This window comes from Zingiber officinale, chromosome 8B (assembly GCF_018446385.1).
Source record: "Zingiber officinale cultivar Zhangliang chromosome 8B, Zo_v1.1, whole genome shotgun sequence".
Classification (NCBI taxonomy): domain Eukaryota; kingdom Viridiplantae; phylum Streptophyta; class Magnoliopsida; order Zingiberales; family Zingiberaceae; genus Zingiber; species Zingiber officinale.
Window position 1 is genome coordinate 48,838,490 of NC_056001.1, and position 25,365 is coordinate 48,863,854.

General features: G+C 39.2%; 1 protein-coding gene and 1 long non-coding RNA gene across 2 annotated transcripts; both read right to left on the reverse strand.

The window, feature by feature from the left end:
• Positions 1–11,843: 11,843 nt before the first annotated feature.
• On the reverse strand, positions 11,844–12,773 carry LOC122013779 (UPF0496 protein At5g66675-like). The gene has a single exon (XM_042570007.1). The coding sequence runs from the start codon at positions 12,771–12,773 to the stop codon at positions 11,844–11,846; it is 930 nt and encodes a 309-aa protein (XP_042425941.1).
• An 11,409-nt stretch (positions 12,774–24,182) lies between these two features.
• On the reverse strand, positions 24,183–24,604 carry LOC122014509. The gene is made up of 3 exons (XR_006120693.1): positions 24,503–24,604; positions 24,302–24,428; positions 24,183–24,217 (listed from the first exon to the last, which is right to left on the reverse strand). It is a non-coding gene; the product is annotated as an uncharacterized LOC122014509 (long non-coding RNA).
• Between the last annotated feature and the right edge of the window lie 761 nt (positions 24,605–25,365).

The window sequence follows — 25,365 nt, forward strand, 5'->3', positions numbered from 1 at the left end:
CTCCTAGGGCACTTCGTGTGATAGTGTCTGTGTCCCCACTCACTAAATGTGAAACACCTAATGTGCTTCTTCTTCTTGACTTCATCCCTACAACCCATGCTAGTTTTTAAAGCAACTTTATGGGGTTTAGGGATTACCTCCTTTACCTTTTTGAGTGAAGAACATCTACTCTTGTAGTGTCCCATCTTACCACACTCAAAGCATTTGATGTGATCCTTTATGCTCTTCTTGGTAGTTGAGGTGGAGGGTTGAGCTTCCAGGATCTCCTCTTTCTTGGATTGCTCTTCTTCCTCTTCACTTGAAGATGTAGATGGTCCCACTTTTTCCTCCCTTGAAGATGTGGATGATACCTTCTAATCTTCCTTCTCCTCCTCAGATGCTGAGCACGTGTCAACATCCGATTGGTCCTTCCCTTAGACCAATGAACCCTTCTCCTTGGGTTTCTCCACTCCTTGGAATTGTGTAGTCTTCTCATGAAGCACGATTACTTTGCTCCATAACTCATGAGCACACTTTATTCACCTATATGTGACACAATATTAGGAGGTAATAAATTCAATACAATTCTAGTTACCTCCTTATCCATCTCCGCTTGTTCCCTTTGCTCCTTGGTCCAATATCGAGGTTAGAGATGCTTCCACTTCTTGTCTGTCAGAGCTTCAAATGAAACTTTCAATGCAGCCCAATGGTCCCAATCCATTTGGAACCAAATCTCCAACTACTTCCTCCAATACTTGAAATCATCCTTTCGAATGGAGGTGGGATCCGAATATCCCATTCAAGAGGTCCTTCAGACTCTATCTTCCTTTAGCGCTTTGCTCCCTCGACGATTAATCCGTAGAAGAGTGACCCACTCTAATACCACTTGTTGGGATCTTGATGTCTGCTAGAGGGGGTGAATAGCTTCCTACAATTGTTACTTGCAACGGAAACACAAGTACTAATAAACAAAAGGAAAGCTAACTCTAGAAAAGAATAAACAAGAAAGCAAACCAATACACATTCATTTAACGTGGTTCGGAGATTAGGGCACCTACTCCATGGCGTGTCCGTAAGGTGGATGAAACCTCAATCTATCTGTGGATCAATAACTGGCAAACTTCGGCTAGCTCAGGTAACTCCTTGTGGGTGGAGAAACCTCACCACAACTTGCACAAGACCACACTAGATCACTTGAGTACTTAAAGACTCTAATTAGGGTTAACAACCACTAATTTCATCAATTATGCCCAAGCACCCCAAGCTCTATTAAATAGAGCTTGGGAGTAAACCACCAAGCTATTTTTCTGCCACTAGCCGACTGGTAAAGACACGAGTCGACTGGTCCTTAGTGGAATTTGACTGTTACAGGCCAACGGCTTGATACCAGTAAACTGCCACAGTATATCAGTCAACTACTACAATGTACCAGTCGACTGCTATAGTAAGAGTCGACTGCTACAGTAATAATTGGTTGCTATAGTAACAGTCGACTGCTGTAGTAACTACTATAATAAATGTTAATTGCTATAGTAACGGTTGACTATTAGAATACCAAACGACTGTTTTCGCAACCATCGGGCACAGAAAACATTCTATGCCCTACCCCAGTCAACTGGTTAAATCCTAACCCTAGGATTTGACCCCCCCAGTACATTCACTCAACACTCATCCTCACCCGATCAACCTAGACCTAGCCTTCTAGCCTCCTCCATCAGCCTCGCATCCCTCGAATGCCTCCCTATCCTTCACACCTTGCCTTCTAGAGTTTTCTTTGGCCTTATCCTTATTGTAGGGTCTTCCTTTCCCAAGAAGCTCCTCACCTCTGGGACTTTAATCATTGCCAAGTCACACTTGGACTTAAGTTGCCAAGACTACATACTTAGACTTACACCGCCAAGACTCCTCTTGGACTTTTCTCCTTTGTCAAGATAACACTTGAATTTTTCTTATTGTACCTATGTCCTGTACACTCATAATGCATATCAAATATAATAATAAACCTAATTTAAATCTTTGCCCAAATGTCAAAACCTAAGGCACCTAGATTGCTCCAATACTATGTACATGGGATTAAGAAAACCTATTAATAGCAGTTAAGATCTCCCTTGTGGGAGAATTGCCTCTCTTCATCTAAATCAAGTCTAGATGTTCGGTTAAGAGGGAATCCCTATCACTAGGACCCCCGGTCATACAATCTAGAGATCAATCCATACAAAGATAATAATCCACACACATCCATCAAATCTAACATGAGAAATAAGCGCAAAGCCACACATACACATTAGATCTAACAAGAACAAGAATGAAAGTATCATTTGAATAGGGCATTGGCATGATCCAAGAGCTTTACATCAAATCCGCATTCACATCTACTCCCTAGTCCCTAGAATAGAAGATCCACTCCATAACAAGATGAAAATTGATCTCAAAGATAAACTACACTAATCTCCACATCCAAGTCAAGAAAGTAAGGAAAAGGAAACTTAGTAAGTGTCGATGAGTGATATTCGGATCAATCCTTGCTAATGGAGAGGTGGAGAACTGGAATCTGACCTTGGATCATCGAGTTGAAGCCTCCTGGATGCTATGTTCATAACTTTAAATCATCTTCCCCAAAGGGGAAAACTTCCTCCTCAATTTGGGGAAGAAACCCCTTTTTATAGGCTAGCACGGTCCCAGCCACGGGTCGTGCCACGGTCGTGCCCCTTGGGCATGGCTAAAGTCTGTTGGCTACTGGAATTAACACATGATCGTGTAGAATCCACATGGCCTGAGTAAAGTTGATCCTTGGAAGTTAGATACGACATGCCAAAAGGCACGGCCTCGCTCCAATTGAGCTCCGGAGGAACTACACGACCGTGTAGATCTACACGGCTGGAAGTTGTTGGCCATGGGAAATTCTACTCGGCCATGCCTAGGGGCACGAACATGTTCTGGTTGGGTTTAGGTGAAGTGGCACAACCATGCCAAAAGGCACGACCCTAGTTTGCTATTATCTCCATATGCTCCTCCTTAGCGCATTTCCACTTCGTCTCTACTCTAAAAGTATTCCTATCATCACAAAATGCACGAGAGCAGATCTCTAAACTAAAAGAATAAATATATTGAAATAATGATAGAAGGAGTGCAAAAGCGTAGGACATATTCAAGATAAAACTATAGATGTGTGATAAAGCATGCATAAATGCGTATGTAAACTGCGCACATCACTATGCAGCCCATAAGGATCTCAAATTATATCAAATAGATGTAAAGTTGGCCTTCCTCAATAGATTAATTAAAGAATAGGTATATGTAGGTCAATTCCTAGGGTTTGAGAGCTTAGAACACTCTGACCATATGTTTAAATTAAAGAAAGTCCTTTATGGTTTAAAACAGGCTCCTAGAGCTTGGTATGAAAGGTTGATGACCTACTTAATCTTGAAAAGCTTCAAATAAGGTCAAGTAGACCCAACCCTCTTCGTTAAAACAATTAATCAAGATTTCTTCATAGCTCAAGTCTACGTAGATGATATGATATTTGGGTCAACTAATTCAAAACTTCTATACAAATTTATAACATTAATGGAACAAGAATTTGAAATGAGTCTAGTAGAACAACTAACATTCTTCCTAGGTCTACAAATTAAACAAACAAATAAAGAAAATTATATTTATCAACAAAGATATATACTTGAATTACTCAAGAAAATTGGAATAGAAAACTCCAAGGAAATTAAAAACCCCAATGGCCACTAATGTAACCGTAGACAGTGATCCAAATGGAAAACCTATAGATTTCAAATATTACAGAAGTGTCATAGGATGCCAACTATACCTAACTTCTAGTCAACCTAAAATTTTATTTGCAGTTAGCATGTGTGCCAGGTACCAAACGTGCGCTAAGGAGTCATACTTGGTTAATGTTAAAAAAAATCTTTAGATACTTAAAAGGCATGTCTAATGTAGGAATGTGGTAGAACAACTAATTTTGAACTGATAGGATTCTTTGACTCAGATTATGCCGACTATAAACTAGATAGAAAAAGTACAAGTGGTGATTGTCAACTACTTGGACCATCACTTATCAGTTGGTTTAGTGAAAAATAACACTATGTCGCTTTATTTACTACTGAGACAGAATATATGGTAATAGGAGAATATGTAGCACAACTATTATGGATGATGTACACTCTAAAAGTCTTCAATCTAAACTTTAAAAATACAAAAGTATTAATTGATAATATTAGCTCAATCAACTTAACAAAAAATTTAGTGCATCATTCAAGAACCAAACACATTGAAGTTAAACACTACTTGATTAGGGATCATGTAGATAAAGGAGATATTAAACTCAATTACATTGAGTCCAAGTCAAACTTAGCTGGCATATTTACCAAACCCTTCCCTAAAAGTGAATTTAGTAATTTACGTCTACAGTTAGGAATGTGATTAATAGACTAGAACTTGCATTAACTATGTTTATTCAAATTCTAGGCTAAATTATTTAAGATTAAGTTTTCTTAAAATCCCATTTTTCCTAGTATTTGAACTTTGGACTTAGCCTAGGTTCCACTCCTAGATATCATGAATCTATAGATTTAGGTATCCAGCATCTCACAAGCACACTAGGTCTACCTTACTTGTATATTTCAAGCATAGAACAGCGTGAGATGCTTAGGACTTTGCCTGGACTTCAGATGCTTATATCAGTGCATCAACATAAGCCTAGGTAAAAAATACCAAAATTACAGTGATTGGGTTAAATAATCTATTTTCAAATACTAACTGGATATATTTACTTAACTTGACTAACCAAGTGAATACTGCTATAAGAACTAAAAAGGTTAGACACTTAGAACATTTGTAAAATGTTCAACTTTTTTTTATATCATATTCAGGGGAGGATTTATTTTCAAGGATCCTGAAAAATAAAACTTTTTTAAAAGTTAACTATTGACTTAAATTTTTTTACTTAAAAATTTCACTTAAAATTTTTTATTTAAATTTGATTTAAGAAAATATCTACTTAGAAAATTTTCTTTCAAATCTTTACTTGATTTATTTTTCTTAAGTAACACCTTTAACTCAAATCGTTGAAAAATACATACTTGCACAAAATTTTGAAAATTATTTACCTAGTAATTCCTTGAAATATCAAAGAAAAGGTTGAAATTTTTTTCCAACTATTTTTTTATTTTTTTTATAATTATGTTTTGGGAATTATTTTTCTGACTTAAACAGAGAATAAAATATCTATACTTAAAAATCTTTTGAAATCTTCACTTAAAATCATTTTACTTAAAAATACTTTGAAAATATATATTATCACTTAATGGAAAATATTTGCAAATCCTTATTTAGAAAAATCTTTTCTTTTGCAAAATTATTGTTCATCAAATTGTTTAAATGAGTTCAACATGTTTTTCCTTAGTAATTCTTTTTTTCCTTTGAAAACTACTTTTCACTCAAAAAAATTCTAATTCTCCCTAACTCTAATTCATATGATTTATTTGTTTCCTTGCATGTTTTTTTTATGAATATCAAAGACGGAGAGTAGGGTTAAGTTAGAACAATGAATATTAAGTTGATAAACTCAAACCTAACTCTACAACTCAAAATGATAGTATATGGTCAAGAAATAAATACGAAGTCAAAATCTAAAATTCTTAGATCATTCTTGTATTCACTTCTTCTATTTTATTTTTCATAACTTTAACCCAGTTGTCATTGCATCAAAAAGGAGGAGACTATTGGTGCAATCTACACTAATGGTCTAACTCAGGTTTAGATGATTGACAAGTGAGTTAAATTAGGTATTTTTATGATATAATGTTTTACCGAGCCTGCAAGGATTGATGGGTCTAGGAGATCTGACACCAGGCTGAAATCCAACTAAGTTTGAGGACCCGATAGTTAGTGCAAAGTCCAAACAAGCCAAAGGGCTGACCTGATATCTAGCGAAAAGTCCAGCTGGGTCCGCGGGGCCTGACAGCTGGCCGAAGTTCAGTTGGGTATGCAGACCTGACAACTAGTGAGAAGACTTAGTGGGTAGAGAGGCTAGTTAACATACTGTAAATTTGTAAGTAAAGATAAGTCACTAGAGGAGAGAGCTCCCGTGAGGATGAGTCTAAGTTTAGACTTTAGGCGTTAGTCCAGTTTAAGTTTATTTGGGACACTTAAATTGAGACCATGACTAGTTTCTTGTCTTAGAAAGATAGAAACTAATTAATATTCTTATTTTATATTTGTGCTAACCTTTTTTTTAGGGTATACTTTATTTTTGGACAAATACATTTTGCAAGGGTGAAAAAGCACAAAAAGTCTATAATGAACAGTGCTCAAGGTACCTCATAAAGATTGGAGGCACCTGGAGCAAAAGGCGCAAAGGCACCTCCTAGCAGTTGGAGGTACCCTGGATTGAGGGTTGGAGGTGGCTCAAAGGTGTTGGAGGCACCCTCACACAGATAAGAGTCGGCAATCGTGGAGGTTATTGAGTGCGCAAATTACATGGTTGAAGGCACCTCGGAGGATGATTAAAGGTGCCCTTAACAAGATAAAAATCGCAGGAAGAGGAGTTTATCAATTTTGAAGCAGAAGGGATGAGGGTTATGATTGGAGGCGCCCTCAACAGCTAATAAAAGGAGGGTTGGAGCAGCCCTTCTCACTCATCAATAATCAACTCAAGTTCTAAGTGAAACAAACCTTTTGAATCTTCAGAAATGTTCATCTACCGCTGAGCTACTCCTCCGAGTCATCCAACCATCTCCCGCAGACTAACATCAACACATGAGCTCGCATTATCATAAAGTTGGTAAAATTTAATTAAGTATTTCTTTCTTTATTACTGCTTTTAAAAGTGAAGTGTAGGCTTTTACACTGTCCCTATCTTTGTATTCGATTACGTCTTTCAGTGGTTCCAGAAGAGGCATTTAGTGGATTACTATGCGATAGGTATGCAAGACCTGGGTCTTGGAGTAGGTGTCACAGAAGGCTCTGAACTAAATAAAATTGATCGAGTTTTTCCTTGTGTTCTTTTCAATTTAAAATTTTCACTGTGATTTTATTTTAAAATTTTAAAATAACTCTATTTTTTAAAAACATGTGATTCACCCCCCCCCCCCAGCTCACGTGCTCACAATCCAACACATAGCACTTGCATGCAGCTAGTTGGCTGCCTTTAACTTCCCTGACATGATCATCCATGAGAAATTTTATTTTCTGGTAGAAATTTGAGACAATAGCCCAGAATTCATTTAGGGTTAGTTGGCCTAGAATAACATTGTATGCTGAGAGCGAGAGGATGAACTTCATTACCCATAAAATCATAAAGAGGTGTCATCATGGACTGGAGATCGCTCGGCTCTATCTATAATTGCTTGAATGCTTGTCTGAAAATGATGTTGACTAAACTGTCCATGACAACAAAGTCTGATAGATATTGTAATTAACTATGACAACTTTGATTACTAGTGCATCATCATGGGACACCTCAACCCCTTCTAAATCTTTAGGCTCATGCTAATTTTAGGCCTGATCACCTCCTCTGTACTGCAGTCGACCTTGTGGATCTCTAACCGATGATCATGCAATTTTCTTGCTCGGTTGGAGTCTCCATCGATTGAACTTCTAGCTATCATGCCCGATATCTCCCTGGGTGGTGTTATTATGATTTTCATCTCGCCGTATTGAGGGCTCTTGTTGGACCTGGGCGGGAGTCTGCGCCTGGTCTGCTAGCGGTTGGGGCATCCTTTGGTGTCGCTCGACCTCTAGTTTGTCTCTTCTAGGTGAGCCATTTGGTCATTGATAAGGGTGATGGTTGGGCAACGGGGTGCATCAGTAGAATCTTTAATTGTTGTTCTGGCGATTTACTAGATTATAACACTTCCGAGTGTCGTGAGTCATTGACTGGTGATATGTACACCACTATTGCAGGACTTCCTAAGAGGGATCGACATATCTCTTTTGCTTAGCCTCCACATGTTGTATGGTCGATGACCATAGTTCTTGATGATGAAGCTAAGGACTCATCCGAGATCCTTTATGTGGAGGAGCTAGTAATGCTCGGCGCTCGGGAGCTTGAGTCGGAGCAAGTGCAGTGACCTCCTTCCTCCGGGTGGACTGGGCCTCTTCGACATTAATAAACTCGGTCACTCGTTCAAGTAGATGGTTGAAGTTCCGTAGAGGTCTTTTGATTAAGGAGCAAAAGAAGTCATTATCGGCAAGCCATTTGGAAAAGGCACTCACCAGAATTTCGGTTGTGCTGTAGGGGCATCCATGGCTACTTCATTGAATTTTTTAATGTAGGCTCTAAGTGTCTCCTTGGGCACCTGTTTGAGCGAAAAATGGCTCAGGGGGGTCTTGTAGTAACAACAACTATTGGTGAAATAATGAAAGAAAGCCTTGCAGAAATCCTTAAAACTGCAAATGGAGTCGCCCGACAATCGCTTGAACCATCTTTGTACCGAGCATGCGAGTCTACTGAGGAACACTTGGCACTTTACACCGTCCATATATTGCTAAAGGAGGGCGGCATTTTCAAATTTGAAGAGGTGATCCTCAGGGTCAGCTGATCCTCCGTATTCCCCTATTGTAGAGGCTGATAATGTTTTGGAATCTTGTCTTCTAGCACCCTCTGAAAGAACAAGGTGCTAATCTATTCGAGAGAGCTACAAGTTATAGGGGGTTTTCCCTTACGCCCCTCTCGGACAGGTGCTTCTCTGAAAGATTCTTGGGGTAGTTCTTCTCGGCCCATGTACTCGGGTGGCATATGGAAGAGTGCTCGATGGCAAGGGATTTTCGAGTGATGCGCAGTAGGCAAACAGGCTGGCGGAACATAAGAAAGATCCATGCCAACCGCTGGGGGATGGGCCGATGCTCCTCTATGCTTCCCTCCTAAGCTCCTCTTTCCCTCTGATGTGTTGTTGTCTACGCGACGTGATTGGGTGGCACCAGTAGCTACTTGTTGTTGCTACTGCAATAGTTTTTGTGCTTGAACGTTAATCATCATTTCCAACTCCTCTTGAGTCAATATGATGGTGGTGACTCGTCCAGCTTCCTCCATCTCTAAGCTTTAGATTCAAGCCACGAAATTCCCACATATGAGGCCGAATATATTCCTGCTTGAAAACTAAAGAGATGGTGTGTTGGCAACGGTGGCTTGGTTGTTGACTGGGAGAAGACTTTTTTACTCTGAGGAGAGGTTTTCTTCCAATCTTGTGCACACTAAGATGAGCAAACAAAATGTCAATGCCCAGAAACCAAGGGGATTCATTGCCGAAGGCCTTCTGATGCTCAAGTCAGTATGAATTCCGAATGGGTGAATGAATAACCGTAGAGAACGTGTGCGTGAGAGTAAGTTTTTTAGTGTGCTTCAGTGTACCTTCTCAGCGGAGAGGATCCTGCTTTATATACCACCTCTTATGACCTTCATAATCATAAGGTGGTTAAGAATGTCAGAGATTGTTGGGTAATGGAAAATATATAACCTATGCAATGTGCAGTAATTATCCGAGAAATCTTCACTTACCCACATGTATACCCATTTTGCCATTTATAGCTTATGTCGTTGATGAGCCGGGTTGATGGAATATGATGTCATAAGTGGTCAGTTGATGAGAAACATAATAATCCTTAAAGAAGGTTTAAGCAGAATATTCTCTGACATATGGTTGTCATGATTCTTTGATTATTGTCTGTTGAGTATATCTCAGTCGGCTTAAAAGGTCGGTCGTCTTGAAGTTCATCAGTGTATTAAGCTGCTCGATTATATGTTGGGTGGTGGTGGAAATCCATTCGAGTAGCAATATGATAAACTAAGCATGCTAGAAATCCATTTGATAAATAACATGAAACTAAGTACCTAGGTCTAGCCGGCTTTGTAGCCGGTCGACCATATAATGGGTTACTTCTCAGAGAACCTTAAATTGATCGTTTGTATACTAATGGGTATGAAGCAAACCTAAGGTCTAGAAGTCTGTCCGGGTTTACATAGAGAGGCTCGTACAAAGTAGAGAGTTTGACCTTCACCTCGACCGAACCTATGGTCGATCAAATGTGAAGTGGGTCGAGCATCCCTTAAACTTAGTCGGCTATTGAATGACCGAACATGCTAGCTTCCCAGTTCAAGGGTAAAGCACTAAACCCTCTATGTTCGACTGACTTAAAGGTCGATCGGCCCTCTTCTGAATGACTTGTAATTTGGTCGGGTTGACACTGAGAACCTAGCGCTGGGCGAATAACAAATCCGGATAGAGAATGTCATCTTCTCTTGACTTTGACTATCATGTCATCCCCAGAGTCTAATATCCCGTATCATCTACAAATATCTTGGATGAGTTTGGAAAATGCAAAAACACCAAGGATCTTCTGAATTAAATAGTGCATTACCATGAGAATCTCAAATAAGAGAAAGAAAGTCCAAAAAGAGGAAGTTAAAGAGAAAATTGAAGAAGAGAAAAAAAAAAATCAAACTTCAATAATTAAAAAAAAATAATCAATGAGGACAAAAGACTTCATCGGATGAGTCAAGCGGAGAACCATCGACCTTTCCAAGAAATGAAGATGAATCCAAGTGAAAGAAGAAAGAGGCCTTGGAAGAGAAATAATTAAGTATCTACATGGAAACCAAGTCAATAGATCGCATTATTATTATTGATGCAATGAGTGAAAACATAGAACGAGGGTCTACATGCAAAGAATGAGGGAAAATAGATAATTCCTAAATTTGGTTGAGGTTTAGAGAGTTTCTAAGAGTTTCCCTGAGTGGCTTCAAATTTTTACATAATGGTATGTATGTTGTCTTGTACACACACCTTGTTTCTAAATTGGATATATAACTCATTCCTCTTCTAGGCTTACTTATATTTCATATTCTTAGTAGAGATTTTGTGTTGTTTTTACTTCTTCTTTTTTTTACTTCAGTTCATATTTGTATTGTAAATCTAATGCCAAGTTAGAGGTTCCATTCTCTAAGTTATATTTATGATCTGAGTGAGCATGTTCTTGAGATTTTATTTTCTTTGACAAATCTGTCTTTTTTTTACTTTATATATATAGAGATTTAGATTCACATATTGTTAAGAATACTCTTACTTATTTGTCACTAATAATCACACACAATAACTATCCTTATTTGTTTAAAATCTCTTTTTATTTCAAGATTTTTTTATAATCCAAGTATTGAGATCTTATCATCCGAATTATCCTGGAGATGATCAGTTCGACCTCATAAAAATTTCCTATCGACCACAGGAAAAATCCGAAAGCACGTAATCCATACAATGATTCAGCAGTCCAGTGGTTTAAATGCGGGAGATGAATTTCTTACACTCTAGATTTCAAACTCTGGGTACATTCAAAGTCCCAAGATATGCTTACCAGTACACCATAGCTTAGGGCAATCAAGAAAATTTATTTTATTATACCAGATATCCATATATTAAAATCGGACTAATATTAAAATAGACAATCCAACTTCACATTCCCCCCGCCAAGTAAATCGAAGTACGATGGCTCTTGATGTAATGCCCTATTTTCATTGGTATTTTAATAACCATAGGTGTACCATACTTGAGAATTGAACTCTAGTTGTTTTGGAAATACATTTTGCCTCCTACCACCACACAAATGTACAATTTTTTTTAGTTGACATCAAATGTTCAACTTATGCAAATTAATCCGGAAGATGATCGACTCAATTACCTAAAAGTTTTCCACCGGGAAGCGTTATTCTTTGGTCAACTCCTACTTAAGTGAAATTATTTATCAGTTAATTTATGAATAGATCCGTAGTGCCTGAGAAACCTCGAGTTATATGTTCATCGCTCACCATCAAAATGTAATGTACAAATTTTTGCTATTTGTGTTTAAAGTATATCTACTTAATTTGTTATAATCTTGATGAACTTGGAATCGAATTGTCGGATCGAGTAGCAGCACTCTTCCATCTTGTCCTTCAATTCCTCCACGCTGCGCTCCACCTCGTTCATCTTCTGCATCATCCCGGCCATCACCACTTCCACCGCCTCCTCCCGGTACCCCCACTCCCGAGCAAACTCCACATGTTTCATCATGTCATCCAGCTCTGCCGTCACCCTCTCTGCCTGCGACACAAGGCCTTTGAACTTCTGCACCAGCAGCTCGCCGTCCCGCATCGCCTCTACCACCTCCTCCTCCTCCTCCTCCTTCAGTTTCATCTCTTGCTCGTCCAGGGCGGCGTGCACCAATGGCTCCACCGCCTTGATCACCGTGGCGCATGCAGTGGCCGCGGTAACGGCGACCACGGCCGCTCCAGCGAAGGCGAGCAAGACGGAGGCCGTGAGTACGCCGACGAAGGCGATCGTGAAGACGACGCTGCAGACCCTGTGCCACCACTTCAGCTTCTGTCGCCGCATAGCGATCCACGACTTCCTCTCGCGCAGGAACACTGCCATCGTGTCGTCCTCGAGTAGATGGCTTTCCAAGTTGAGCCCGGGGAAGCTGTCGACGGCGAGCTTGAACTTGTCCAGATCAGCGATGGTGTCGGCGTACTTGGTGGCCTTGCGGCGGTGCTGACGCCGTCTCTTCCTCCCCATCTTCTCTCGATGGTAGGAGACCAGTGCGGCTCGGATGGCGGCGACGCAGGAGCTCGCCTTGGGGAAGAACCGGGCGAGGGCGGCGAGATCTTCCTTGACGCGCGGCAGAGTGGCGTTACGGAAGGTATCCACCTTCGCCTTCAGTTCCGGGTCGCTCTCGATAACCTTTCTGAGGTCGAGGGAGTGGGGGCCGACGGCTGAGGTTGAGCGGCGGAGCGTGGCGGAGGCGCTACCCATCGCTCGCTAAGTGTTTGATCGATCGACCAAAAATTCGATTATGACTCTGCTTGTTGCCTCTGGGATTTAAATATTAGTGAGAGAGCAATTACAAAGAAATTGACTTGAAATTCAGAAACTCGAAGAACATTCTAATTACAAAGAAATTGACTTGAAATTCAGAAACTTGAAGGACATTGCAATTACAAAGAAATTGATTTGAAATTAAACTCGAAGGACATTGCAATTACAAAGTGATTGATTTAAAATTCAGAAACTCGAAGAACATTGCTATGCTCCCCTTCTAGCCCAGCAGATCTGAAAACTTGAGGCCCGATAACCCGTTAATGCTTTGAGAGCGTGCCTCCTCTATAAATAGGACAAAAAGGGTGGTGTAAAGGGTAACTTTTACTATTCTTCCTCCTCTTTTATTTTCATCCCCATCCAGTCCATCGCCATGACCGTCGGAGAGGTCATGTCAACACCCATTGATGCGTGTTGACATGTAGGCTCAGGAGTTGTCCGAGTGTAAGGAAGTAGAAGCCTTACCGGTCTAAACCCTCAAAGAAAGTGCATTAAGACGATATCAATTGAAATTATTTTTGACGTTGAGAAAATAGGACTAAAACGTTGAGAAGGATGGACGCTGAGAAAGGAATTGCATCATGTTGATCAGGTAACCACTAGAGTAGCGGATAACTTGAATGTTGATCCTGTTTGAAATCAATGAAAACGGTGAGCTATGGATGTGGCTCTGTTGTTGACTAAATGAAGGCTCAGTGTTGTCCTGTAATACAAGGAGCATTAGTGCCAGACCAGGGAAGGAGTCCCTAGTGTTGGCCCTCCGATTTTCAAGTCAGTGATTAGTTTAGGAGAAGAAAGCAACAGTCGTGAACTGTAACAAATAGCATGTGCAAATAAGAGCATAACATATATACCTTCGCCTGTAGGTGAAGACCCCTTCTATAATATCACTGTTGTGTTATGCACACATCTCAAATCATTAGTATGTTTCCCAAAGCTTTCATAAGAAAGGACAGACTATAAAGTGCACCTGACACATTTCCTTAAACGACCCTGCAAATCTCTGTGACTTGGCAGATTGGAAACTTTTAAAGAACGATTTACCAATGGAATATGCTCTGTCCTTTCCGGCACAAATTAAACACCCAAAAAAGTATGATATGACAGGTATCTAGGTTTCGCTATAGGCAGACCGGTCACCACTCGATCGGGAGCTTGCCAGCTGGGACTTCCAGAATGCAGCTATCGACTTGTTCTTCACTGAGCCCTTCATGTTGCAAAAGAGACGCACTATGTCCAATCGGCCCTGTGTCTAATCAACCCTTAGGTCCGATCCACTAGGATGATGAACCGGATAAATTAGTACTTAACTCCAAATTTCATCTGTGAGTTGTGAAGGATGGTCGTTTGGGTGGTCCAATTGGCCCTTCACGTATAACTGGCGCTGCGATGCCGCTCGGCCAACGTTTCCTAGTCAGCAATTCCAAGTTTGTTTGACCTTGCGACTTTGACCGTTTGACTTTGACCTCCACGTCAGCTGGTCGTCTTGGCTTTGACCCGCTTTTTGGGGGGCACATCTTTATCATCGTATCAAATGCCATGGTTGGCTCACCTTAGTCCACGCTCTATGTGCAACCGACTTCCTCTAACAAGGGAAGTTTAAATGGAGCCTTGTTGGTGTATGTCGTCGTCGTCCGATACTGGCTCTCCTTCGTCTTCATGTATCTCGTTCCTCTTTCATTGACCATTCTATGGGATACTCGGCTGGATGATGCATCACGGAGGCAATCAAGGACAGAAGGAGGCATTAGCCTATTTGGGCTTTAGCCCTAGCCCAGCCCATTTTTTTTTAATATGCAACGGTTTACCCGATCAACCCTAAATCCCTAAATAAAATTCCGCTATCAGTTTGGCTGCCCTTTTATATACAATTTCTATCATTGATTGATCAACCCTAAATTCCCAAACAAAATTCCACGACCAATTCTAAATCCCCAAATCCGATTTTCAATCTCATTCTGGTTGTCGTCAATTGACCACCGGAAAAGGAGTGTCATTGCCTCCTGAACATTCCTTATTCTCTATTTACCTAAAGGAGTTGACGATGGATGGATGAAATAAACCTAGGGGCATGGGAAGAGAATGGAAAGGGAAAGAAATCTCTTCCTCTACATGCTTGTTTATCTTGATTGAGGAAGGCGGTAACATGCGGTGTAATTTTTGTAACTGAAAAGGGTACATGCATAATTTTTTTAATATATGACATAATTTTTTAAGTTAAAAAAGGTACATGAGTCATTTTTTGATATATGGTGCAATATTATGAATGAAAAAGGATACATGTGTCATTTTTTTTCATCCGCTGCTTTTTGTCCAATTTTGAAGTGATTGATTTTGGCTCCAAAACTATCCCCTAATGGATTGTGTATCTTTTCCCTCTTAAAATTTTAATGAAATAAACGACGAAAACTTTTTTATTGTAAAAACTTTTCCTTAATTTTACTTTCTGTTCTTCCAAGTAAACAAACCATTAGCCTTCAATGCAAATGTAAGACTTTTCCCACTTCTCCTGAATTATTGACATGTGTGTGGTTATTTAGACTTTCTTCTGGAATTGATGCATTGGTGAAAAGGTAAGGGAAAAAAATATAGATGTTTATATGATCTCGAGTAGTTTTCATCAAATGATAAATGTAAGTTATGTTATTTAAGTTTGTCTACTCAGTTAATTACTTGTGAAATTATTTAGATTATTTTAATATCATATCAAGAGAAAAAGAGGGAAAACAACATTCTATCATTTTTTTAAGTCAAGAATTTGCATCCATTAAAACCTCCCTCTAAATCTCAAAGAGTTGAGATTGATGAAACTTCTCTTGAATAAGATCCTAGATTGCATATTTCGATATGGCAACATCTTGTTAATCATCGTGATGAAATTAGACGAACTTATACCAAAATGGGGTTATAACAATCTAAATTACTAGAGTACCCACGATTTGAATTACGAAAGTGACATTGTCAATTTCAATATACATGGTTTAAAAAGTTTTCATGGTTATTTTACTCTCCTTCAAAGGTTGCAGTATTTTTTTCCATGTTATCTTTTTGAATTAAGTAAAGCGCAACAATCTACATTTACAGATTTAAGGTTTAGAAGTTTGAAATGCGATAATGATGGAGTTGAATGTGTCTTTTTGTCTCACATGAGAAGTTCTAACTCGGTGCACAACAAATCTGCAAAATATGTTGTTGATTTGATGAATGCAACTTGACATATAGATAAAGTTATGAATCAAAAATCTTCTAAATACACTCAAAAGAATCAAAATCATGGTAAATTCATTGAGATGCTAAATCTTTTGGAAAAATAAAATGCTAGTATTGGCAATGTTGTCTTAGAGAAAAGTCCAAAAAATGCAAAGTTTATCTCATAAAAAATTCAAAAAGAAAACTTGCATGTTATTGGTAACAAAATCATAAATAGAATCCATGGTAAAACTAGCTAGTTGCAGATAAGTTGCTTAGCATTGAAAAATGGGCAAAAATCAAAACCCTAAATGCAACATTTGTAAAGTATAAAATGCAACATTTGTAAAGTATAAAATTCTTTTGATATTAATTTTGTCAATATGATTTTATATTAATTCTCTCAACATTTGTGTAGTATAAAATGCAACATTTGTGTAGTCTCTCAACATGTGTAGTTTTTTTCTAATCTGATTTATTCATTTTCTATTATGGTAAATTTTTGGTAAGTATTTTGAACATTCGTGTAGTCTAAAATTCTTTTGATACTAATTCTCTCAATATTGTTGCAGAAAAAGATATATTTGGGAGGAAGACCATGAGGCAGAATTTCAAAATACATGCATGGAACATCTACTAAGCAAAACTTTATAGACACTTATTATACAGCTGGAGAAAGAGGGGAACCAGGTCATCTGAGGCGTCTACTGATATTTGGGAGGCTTAGAGTGCCATTTGGGATGCTGAGAGATGACAGTCAAATTCAGCGATTACTTGAAGCAATCACAATGTTGAGCTTAGTGGGCCAAGCTCCAGATCCACAACGTATACTGCTGGATCTTGTTCTATTGTCAACCATGTCGTAGACTTGGTAAGTTTGTTAATTTAATGTTCAGGAAAAACTTTATTGCTATTATTGACTTTGTTCTAATGTACTTGTATTTTTTGTATGCAAGCTCCTTCATTACAGAGATCTCTCACTTGTTGAGAGGTATTTAACAAGACGCATAAGAAGAAAAATGAGATATTTATCGATCTACGATCCCAAACAGTCAAGAATATTGACTTTATCCAATTACACAATTATGATTTCAATATATTTATAGACTACATGTGGATATTAATTAATTATTTTTTTCACAAGATGAAATGACAAATAAAATTGCATAGGCATCTCAAACAAAGAAGACCTCTTTCTACGACCTTAGAGCTCCCAAGACAAACTTGTCTTTGATCGTATGAGGGCTCCTCTTGGGATCAGGGGTCATCCTAGGTCCTCATCATCTAGTGAGGTACAAGAGTTGCGACAAGAAAATCAAGAATTGAGAGATCGAGTTGTGACATTGGAGCAATCGATGATTACTCGGGACGCCAGAACTGAGGAGATGTATCACCATATGTGTGTCATGGAAACTCAGTTCACTCTAACGCAGGAACCACAGCCGCAACCCTATCATTTTAAATCCCAGGATACCAAGGATTCCAATGATACCCCTAATAAGTAGCTCATTTTGAGGTGTATTATCAATTAACTTAGTTTTTTGTTTGTCTTTGTGTTTCGATGAAAAATATTGTTATGACTTTTTAAATTATATGCATCTCTAATTATATTATATATTTTTTGTGATTCATTTTAGTCGATAACTCCGCCCATGACGGCCGGTCATGGTCGGTCCCAAGCCCGGATAAAGGAGGAGGGTTGCGTTAGGTTGCCAACCAACGTTAAAATTATGTCCAATATTCAATGAATGGATCCATTAAACTATTGTGTTAATGCTAGGTTGTTCCCTGAAAGGAACGCGTTGCAGGGTCTGACTGTAACGTCTCAGCAAGGACGCTACATCTCCAGGACTCGGGTGTGGTGCTAAATATGCAAGAGTTTGTGTTACAGTGTCCGACTGTAATGTCTCAGCAAGGACCGCTATATCTCCATGAGAATTTGGGTGTAGTGTTAAATAGGCAAGAGTTCTCACACCATAGGTTGGATAAGAATAAATATGATAGAAAAACTGATAATCTAAGATTTGGAACATAGAACATAGGAACTCTCATTGGTAAATCGATGGAGGTAGTAAATATGATGATTAAGAGAAGAACTAGTATTTTGTGTGTACAAGAGACAAAATGGGCAGGCAAGAAGGCAAAGATGATAGAGAACTCGAGTTTTAAATTATGGTACACTGGAAAAAGTAAAGAAAGAAATGGAGTGGGTATAATTGTAGATAGTTTGTTAAACGATGAAGTTGTAGGAGTAGTTAGAAAAGGAGATAAAATTATAGCCCATAAGATAATAGTGGTGAAAGAAACTATGAACATAATTAGTGTATATTCACCACAGGTAGGATTAGATGAAGCTATCAAATCAAGATTTTAGGAGGACTTAGATGAAATATTATAAAATATTCCACCAAATGAAATGATTTTAATAGGAGGTGATCTAAATGGGCATGTCAGAGTGAAAAATGAGGAATATGAGAGAGTACATGGGAGTTATGGGTTTGGAACGATGAATGAGGAAGGGAAAACTATATTAGATTTTGCGATAGCATATGACCTTATATTAGCTAATATGTTATTTAAGAAAAGAGAAGAACACTTAGTGTAAAATACGACACCTAAATATAACCTTAAGGGAATTTTCAGGAATTTTTAGAAATTTTCTGGAAACTTTTCGGAGCTCGTATGATGAGTGATATGGGTTGTGATAAGAGGATCCCTTTTGTGAGGAGAAGGGGAGAAGGAGAAACGAGGATGAGGAAGGCTGAGAAGAACCAGAGGAGAGGCCGCTAGGAAAAGGTTAAACCCGGCAAAGGCGGGTCGCTACACATGGCAGATCGTACATAGTAGACCGACAGAGCATAAAAGGTCGACCGAGCATGCAAGATCGGCCAAGCATGTAGGGTCGGTCGAAAAGACCGACCGAATACGTTTGATCAGTCAGATATAAAGAATTGACCTGACGTAAGAAAATTTTAACCTTAGGCGGTTTGGAATGTAATAGGGTGGCCTGAGTATATGAGTTTGGTAAGCAAAGATCAATCGAGCATGGATACTCGATCAGGCATATATAGTCGACCAGATATAAAGAGTTGGCCGAATGTAAAAGTGATTAGCCTTGTGCACAATAGACAAAGGTTGAGCGAGTGCAACAGATCGATTAAGCCGATTGGTCTCGGCCGATAAGTTGGGACCGGTTGAGTTTGATAGACCGGTCGAGCGCAGAAGCATTCAATGGCATACGGTCGACTGAAAGAAAGGTTAAAGGGTGATGGTGCCTTTATACGTCCGACCAATTGATCTCGGTTGGCAAGGTATGATCGTCCGGGTTCAATAGGCAGGTTGAGCATAAGAAGTAGATCGAACATAAAGGTTTTCAACCTTACATGGTCTCCGGCATGTTTATAATGAAGTCTTGGTTAGGTATAAACAACCAATCGAGTATAGAATGTCGACTGAGGCTAGTACATACAGAAGATATTCCTCATATATGCAAAATAAGCTTATGTGACTAACTCAGTGTATGTAGCAGGTGAACCATACCAATATATAATTATATAATAGTTCAATCAATTTGGCGGAAAATATCTTCTAGAATTCTCTGCAGGTATGCTACACGACAAAGAAGGTACATCTGGGGTAAGAAAAAGATTCCTTAAACTATTATTGCAGTTCTAACTTACGTCATCTCTTAACAAACTTTAACAAACTTTAACAAACCGGAGTCCACCTCATGATGGTGGAGGTTAGATGAGGTGGAATAAAAAAGGGAATCCTCTTCACTGGCCAGGTACGCAAGCAAACGCATTGCATCCATATTAAACCCTAATTTGCATATCTGCTGCTTCTACCTCTTGCTGGAGACTAACTTGAGCGTCGAAGGGCCTAGCCAGGGATTCCCACCCCGGTCTTAGGTCACTAACGCTTTGTTGATCGGTCTCATTGTGTGTAAGGAGACGAGATCACCCCATCCACTGGATTTCAGAGTTTCCGTTGATCTTTTGAGATCAGCGGAATTCCCTCTTGTGAGGTATTATCCATAAGATCCTCTTTGGTTTTCTCGAATCGATTGTCAGGTAGCCAAGCATCAGTGAGGTCCGCTGTGGTTTTCTCGGATCCTCTCTTGTTTAGCAGTATCAAAATCCGCCATCATCCATCATCGCCTAGTGCTTCGTCTCGCAAGGTCTCATATAGAACTAAATTTGGCGCCGTCTATGGGAATCTCTTACCTGAATCTGAGACTACGTGATGGAGGACGCTGGAGAGCCCAACACTATTACTTTGACACAAGAAGACCTGGAATTGCTCATCAACTCCAGGGTCCAGAAGGCATTACAATAACAACAACAGCAAGCTAATACTGGAGGTACCTTGCAGGTAGCAATAAACCTGGCGATCTCGACTACAAATCGCCGCAAAAACAGAGGTATGGAAGAAGATGATGTAGCCTATATAACCCCTGCCCCTATTTCCCCCACTAGACATCCTCGGGCGTTTTTCCATACTCCTATGGAACGAGGAGGGCGAAATCCGGTGTTGCAAGCATCCTCTGATGAAGCACCCGTAAAAGAAAAACGCAAAGAAAAAATGGTGACCAGTGATAGTTCTCTTGAAAGAATTGTTACTCCATTCTCTCAGAGGGTTCTTGATGACCCATTGCCAAAGCGTTATCGGAATTTGAATGTTGGAGAATACTCTAGGACTACAGACCTAGAGGATCATCTTGCTAAATTTGAGAACGCCCCTCTGCTACAGTAATTTTCTGATGGAGTCAAATGTCGAATGTTCCTCACCACCCTTAGTGTAGCAGCTCAAAGATGGTTTAAACGCTTACTAGAGGGCTCTATTCACTACAACAAAAACCTTCATAGATATCGGTTTTCCACCGGTGTCTATTTCATTTTCGACCGATGTCTATGAAGCCGATGTTAAAAGTCTGCCATTTTAGACATCGGGTTAAAACCGGTGTAGTATCACTTAACGACACAGGTCTTCGAATCGGTTATTAACCGGTGTAGTATCACTTAACGACACCGTTTCATCAACGGTGTAAAACCGATGTAATATTGTATGTTAATAACACCAGTTTTGGCAGCGGTAAATGACCGATGTAATATTAGTTAATAACACCGGTTTTGCAGCGGTGGAAAACCGATGTAATATGTATATTTTTTAACAACACAAATTTGATTTCCGAAACAATGAAAAACCGACAATAAAAAAAATACACAAATATTCACAAATTATACAAATATTCTTCATTTAATAATATCCATAAAATACACAAATATTCACAAATTATATAAATAATCTTCTTACAACAATATCCATAAAATACCCAAACATTCTTTTTACATCAAAAGCTAGCTAATAGATATCAAACTCAAGGTAGAACATTCTTTTAACACATCGAGGTAGAACCACACTTCAAATGTAATCTAGAATGCATTCAACCCACTCGAACCACACTTCATCAATTTCAACTCTGGAGTACTTGAGATTTGTAAACTGTAAAAACACATAAATAATATATTAGTAAACCAAGACCAAAAATCATAGTTGAAAAAGTAGTAAGAGCACCAGGTAACAAGATGACTAATTTGAATGCTTAAATTAGAAGCAAAACTCTGCTTGCACAAAACTCAAATTAGAAGCAAGGAAAAGAGTTGGGTAGAAGGCAAAACGAAACTTTGCTTGCACAAAAACAATCACCTGTTCTATTTAGTCCCACCAGCAAAACTCTGCTTGCATCATGTTCCGGAGAACATTGTACATAAGCGTTGATGCTTGCTCAGGTGAAACAATCCTCTTCCTGTAGAAAGATCCGATAGAAGGACACTTTCTTTTCCGTCCACCTCATGGTCGTGACTGCCACTGCTCGTCGATTTCTAGGAAGTCACCCTGCAACAAGAAGCTCAAAGCAACTCAGAATTCATGCAAACCTAGATTAAATATTTTTCAAATTCAAACAAAATTCAAAATTGAATTTGCTAACATTTCAGATCACCATGTCAAGTCTAGTAGATAAATCTTAGACTAAACACTTACTTGAATGTAACTGTGCACACCAGATTTTTCATGGTTATCCCTGACATGCTTGTAGGGAAATTTCTTCCCACATTCAGAAAATCTACATGTAAATGGACGAAGATTTTGATGGACTGCTTTTATGTGCTGTCTGAGATTTGATACCTGCAAGGTGCAAAAACTATACTTTATAGTTACTAAATAGAAGATTGATTGCTTATCCAGAAATAAATTAAGTGATGCATATGAGAAGAAAAAAAGGGTGATCTTCCAATAAATTGTCCTTATCAACAAGTGTGCATTTATGCAATTAATAATGAATGTGGTAAAAAGCCATTTGAACATCTATTTTAACTGCCTACACACTTCAAGCCTCTGTTAAAAAAAGCTCAAATTACCTTTGATCCGTTCATATTTGATAATTGTCTTTGCCTAGGTGTTTTAAGCTTCTATTAAAAAGGCTCAAATTAGACATCTCCATGATCTTTACCTTTGATCCATTCATATTCAATAATTGTCTCCTAGTTCAAGAACTGCTTCTAATACAGGAAAATCAACCTCAATAATAGTTTCATCATGTCTTAGTCTCTTGCAAAGAGGTTAAGCTTCGAACAATGTCCTAACTAAATTCCTGATGGCGCACAAATTGGGATGCAAACATATTATGGTTTTATTTGGTCATGATTTTAACCTCATCCTATTAACTGAAAAAGTGCTACTAGATTGCCTCCAAATAGCAATTAAGCTTTGATGGCATGAGAGACAGAAAATCGATAACTACACAAAATTCAGGTCTTACATTTGAAAAGGTGCGTTCACAACCTTCAAAGTTACATTTTGTCCTCTCAGTCACCTCACTTGCTTCATGCATGTGTTCATGTCGTTAATATTCTTCTTCAGCTGTTTTGTTCCACAAATCACACAATCAACATAAAGGTGAGAAGTTTTGATATGTGCTTTAAGGCATTCTGCATTTGTGAATGTCTTCATACATCCAGGTTCATTGCTAACGACTTCCACATATTCCAATATATAAACAAAATGCTAACATTGAATATATATTCCTTAATTAGCACATAAAACTTTGAACATGCTTTAAATATCTGAGACACAAGTTTCAATATGAAGATGAATTTGACATGCAATCGAGTACCTGATCAGAAATGTAGTAACGATTTCCAGACAAAACAAGATGAAAACCATACTTGCGTAACATTGGTGGGATGGAAAGCAAATAGCAATAGGAGCAGCTTGCTGCAACGACGAACACCAGAGCAATTTCAGATAGTTATCTAGCCGAGGTGAAAAACCAAACTTATTATTATCTTTGAATTTAGCGCCATCATATCCTTTCTTGACCTATCTCCTTTGTTAGTAAAATTTGGTTAAACTCCAAGTTCTAAGAGGATTGGAGAGAACTGAACAACACCTGAAATTTCTCCCAATTGATGTTCTCCCAGTTAATTAACTCAGCATTCGATGAAAGAGTGAAAAAGAGACCAATTCCCAGCACAAGCACCAAAACACTACCCTTCATGCAGTCAAAATTACGTGTTAACTTCATCAAAATTGTCTTGTAGTACTTGTCAACTTCTTTGATGGATGCTACTTGGCTGGGGTCTGTGTTTCTTGACAGGGCATCTTCATTCTTTGATAGAGAAAATAAGAAGAAAAAGATTCTGATCAGCAACTAAATTTTGAAAAACACTGTGCAACTAAACCTGACCACATCTAGATACAAGTGCAACAAATAAGTAAATTTATCATATCATGCACACGATAGATGCCAAGGATGGAAATCCAAAAACTGTGAGCTTCGAATGACTGAACTTGGACAAGAAAATTAGAAATATTTGATAGTAGCTATACTTACTTTAGCCCTCAAATGCTTAAGTGTTACTTTGAGAGTGTCGGGGGAAATTTTGGCCGAGTAATTTCGCCACTCAGTGGAGAGTTCCCGAAGAACAATAATTGTTGCACCAACATTCTCTACATAGAGTTTTTCCTTCATGATACAACAGTTAAAGCAGTTAGAAAGGTTTACAAAATAATAAAAGCTATAAATAGCACGTTTGAAGAACAACTCACCCATTGTTTATAGCACTCAACATTCTAAGTAAAGCACTAGATGAACAAATCCGTCGCTTCCTTTGTTAGCTCGGAATTATCTGTATATAAGTTCCATGTTAAGTACAGTCATACTATGAAAACATCAGCCTAGGACACATAATAATGCAACATCTCAATTATACTTTCTTGAATCGCTTGGATGGCAAAAGGCAAAAGCTGTTGTGACGCTTGCTTTGTGGTTTTGGTACTAGAACCAGTAAGAGCCAACTCTTTTAGAGTAGGATAAAACGTCTCAAATCTTTCAGTTGCCTGCAGAAAGATATATTAGGAACTCATCGTAAAATTTTATGCAATATGGAGATCTTCCATGGAAATAGGCAAACCTTGACTCGAGCTGTAGAAGCAGGAAAAGTCGCCCGCATGAGTAGATCAAGTACAGCATGTGGTACTATGCGTTCCCCCTTCCGAACAGCGCCATTTAATAGAATAGTTCGAGCTTTCGGTCCAGAGAGAATCCTGAAATAAAGCCAGAAAGTAGCTTTTGACTAAAGCAATAAATAGAAACAAAAGGATAAGAGTATCAGCATTGCCTCATGACAAACCTTTCGACCAATTGCAGCACCAAGTCCCTAGACTGTGGGTTCATATTTGATTTTCCACAAACTACAGGAAATAGGAAATGCGACCAGATGTACATGCTGACAATCAGATCGGCCACCCATGTCGCTGCTCCACCGCCTGCCTTGAACGTGCATCGCCTTGTACCCCTCCCCCTCGAACCACCGCTCCCGCTCTAGGTGGCGGCAAAGGGGGAGCCGTCAGAAGGGTGCCGATGAAGGCGAGGTCGTGATTGCCGGAGAGGTAGATCTGGCGCAGAAGGGGAGATAGCAGGAGGGGAGGGATAGGAGGAAGTAAGTCGATGCCCCTTCTGTGTACGAGCTCCTGGATCTCGGTGCTGTTCTCTCTTCCTTCGGATTCCCTCACGTTGCCGACCAACCGTGCCATGGTGGTCGTGGGCGTCCTCTCGTTGTTCGGATCTCGTCGGCCCCTACCTTAGCTGGGAAGAGCGAAGAGAGGAAGGAGGAGGAGGAAGAGAGGATCAGACGAGGAGGCAGAACGGAACGTCGATCCAGGAAGGGGCGTCGATCGAAGGGGAAGAAGGAAGGGGCGTCGATCGAAGGGAAGAGGTAGATGAGGCTCGGAGGTTTAGGGCTGAGAGAAGGGGTGCGATATTGGTTTAGGTTTG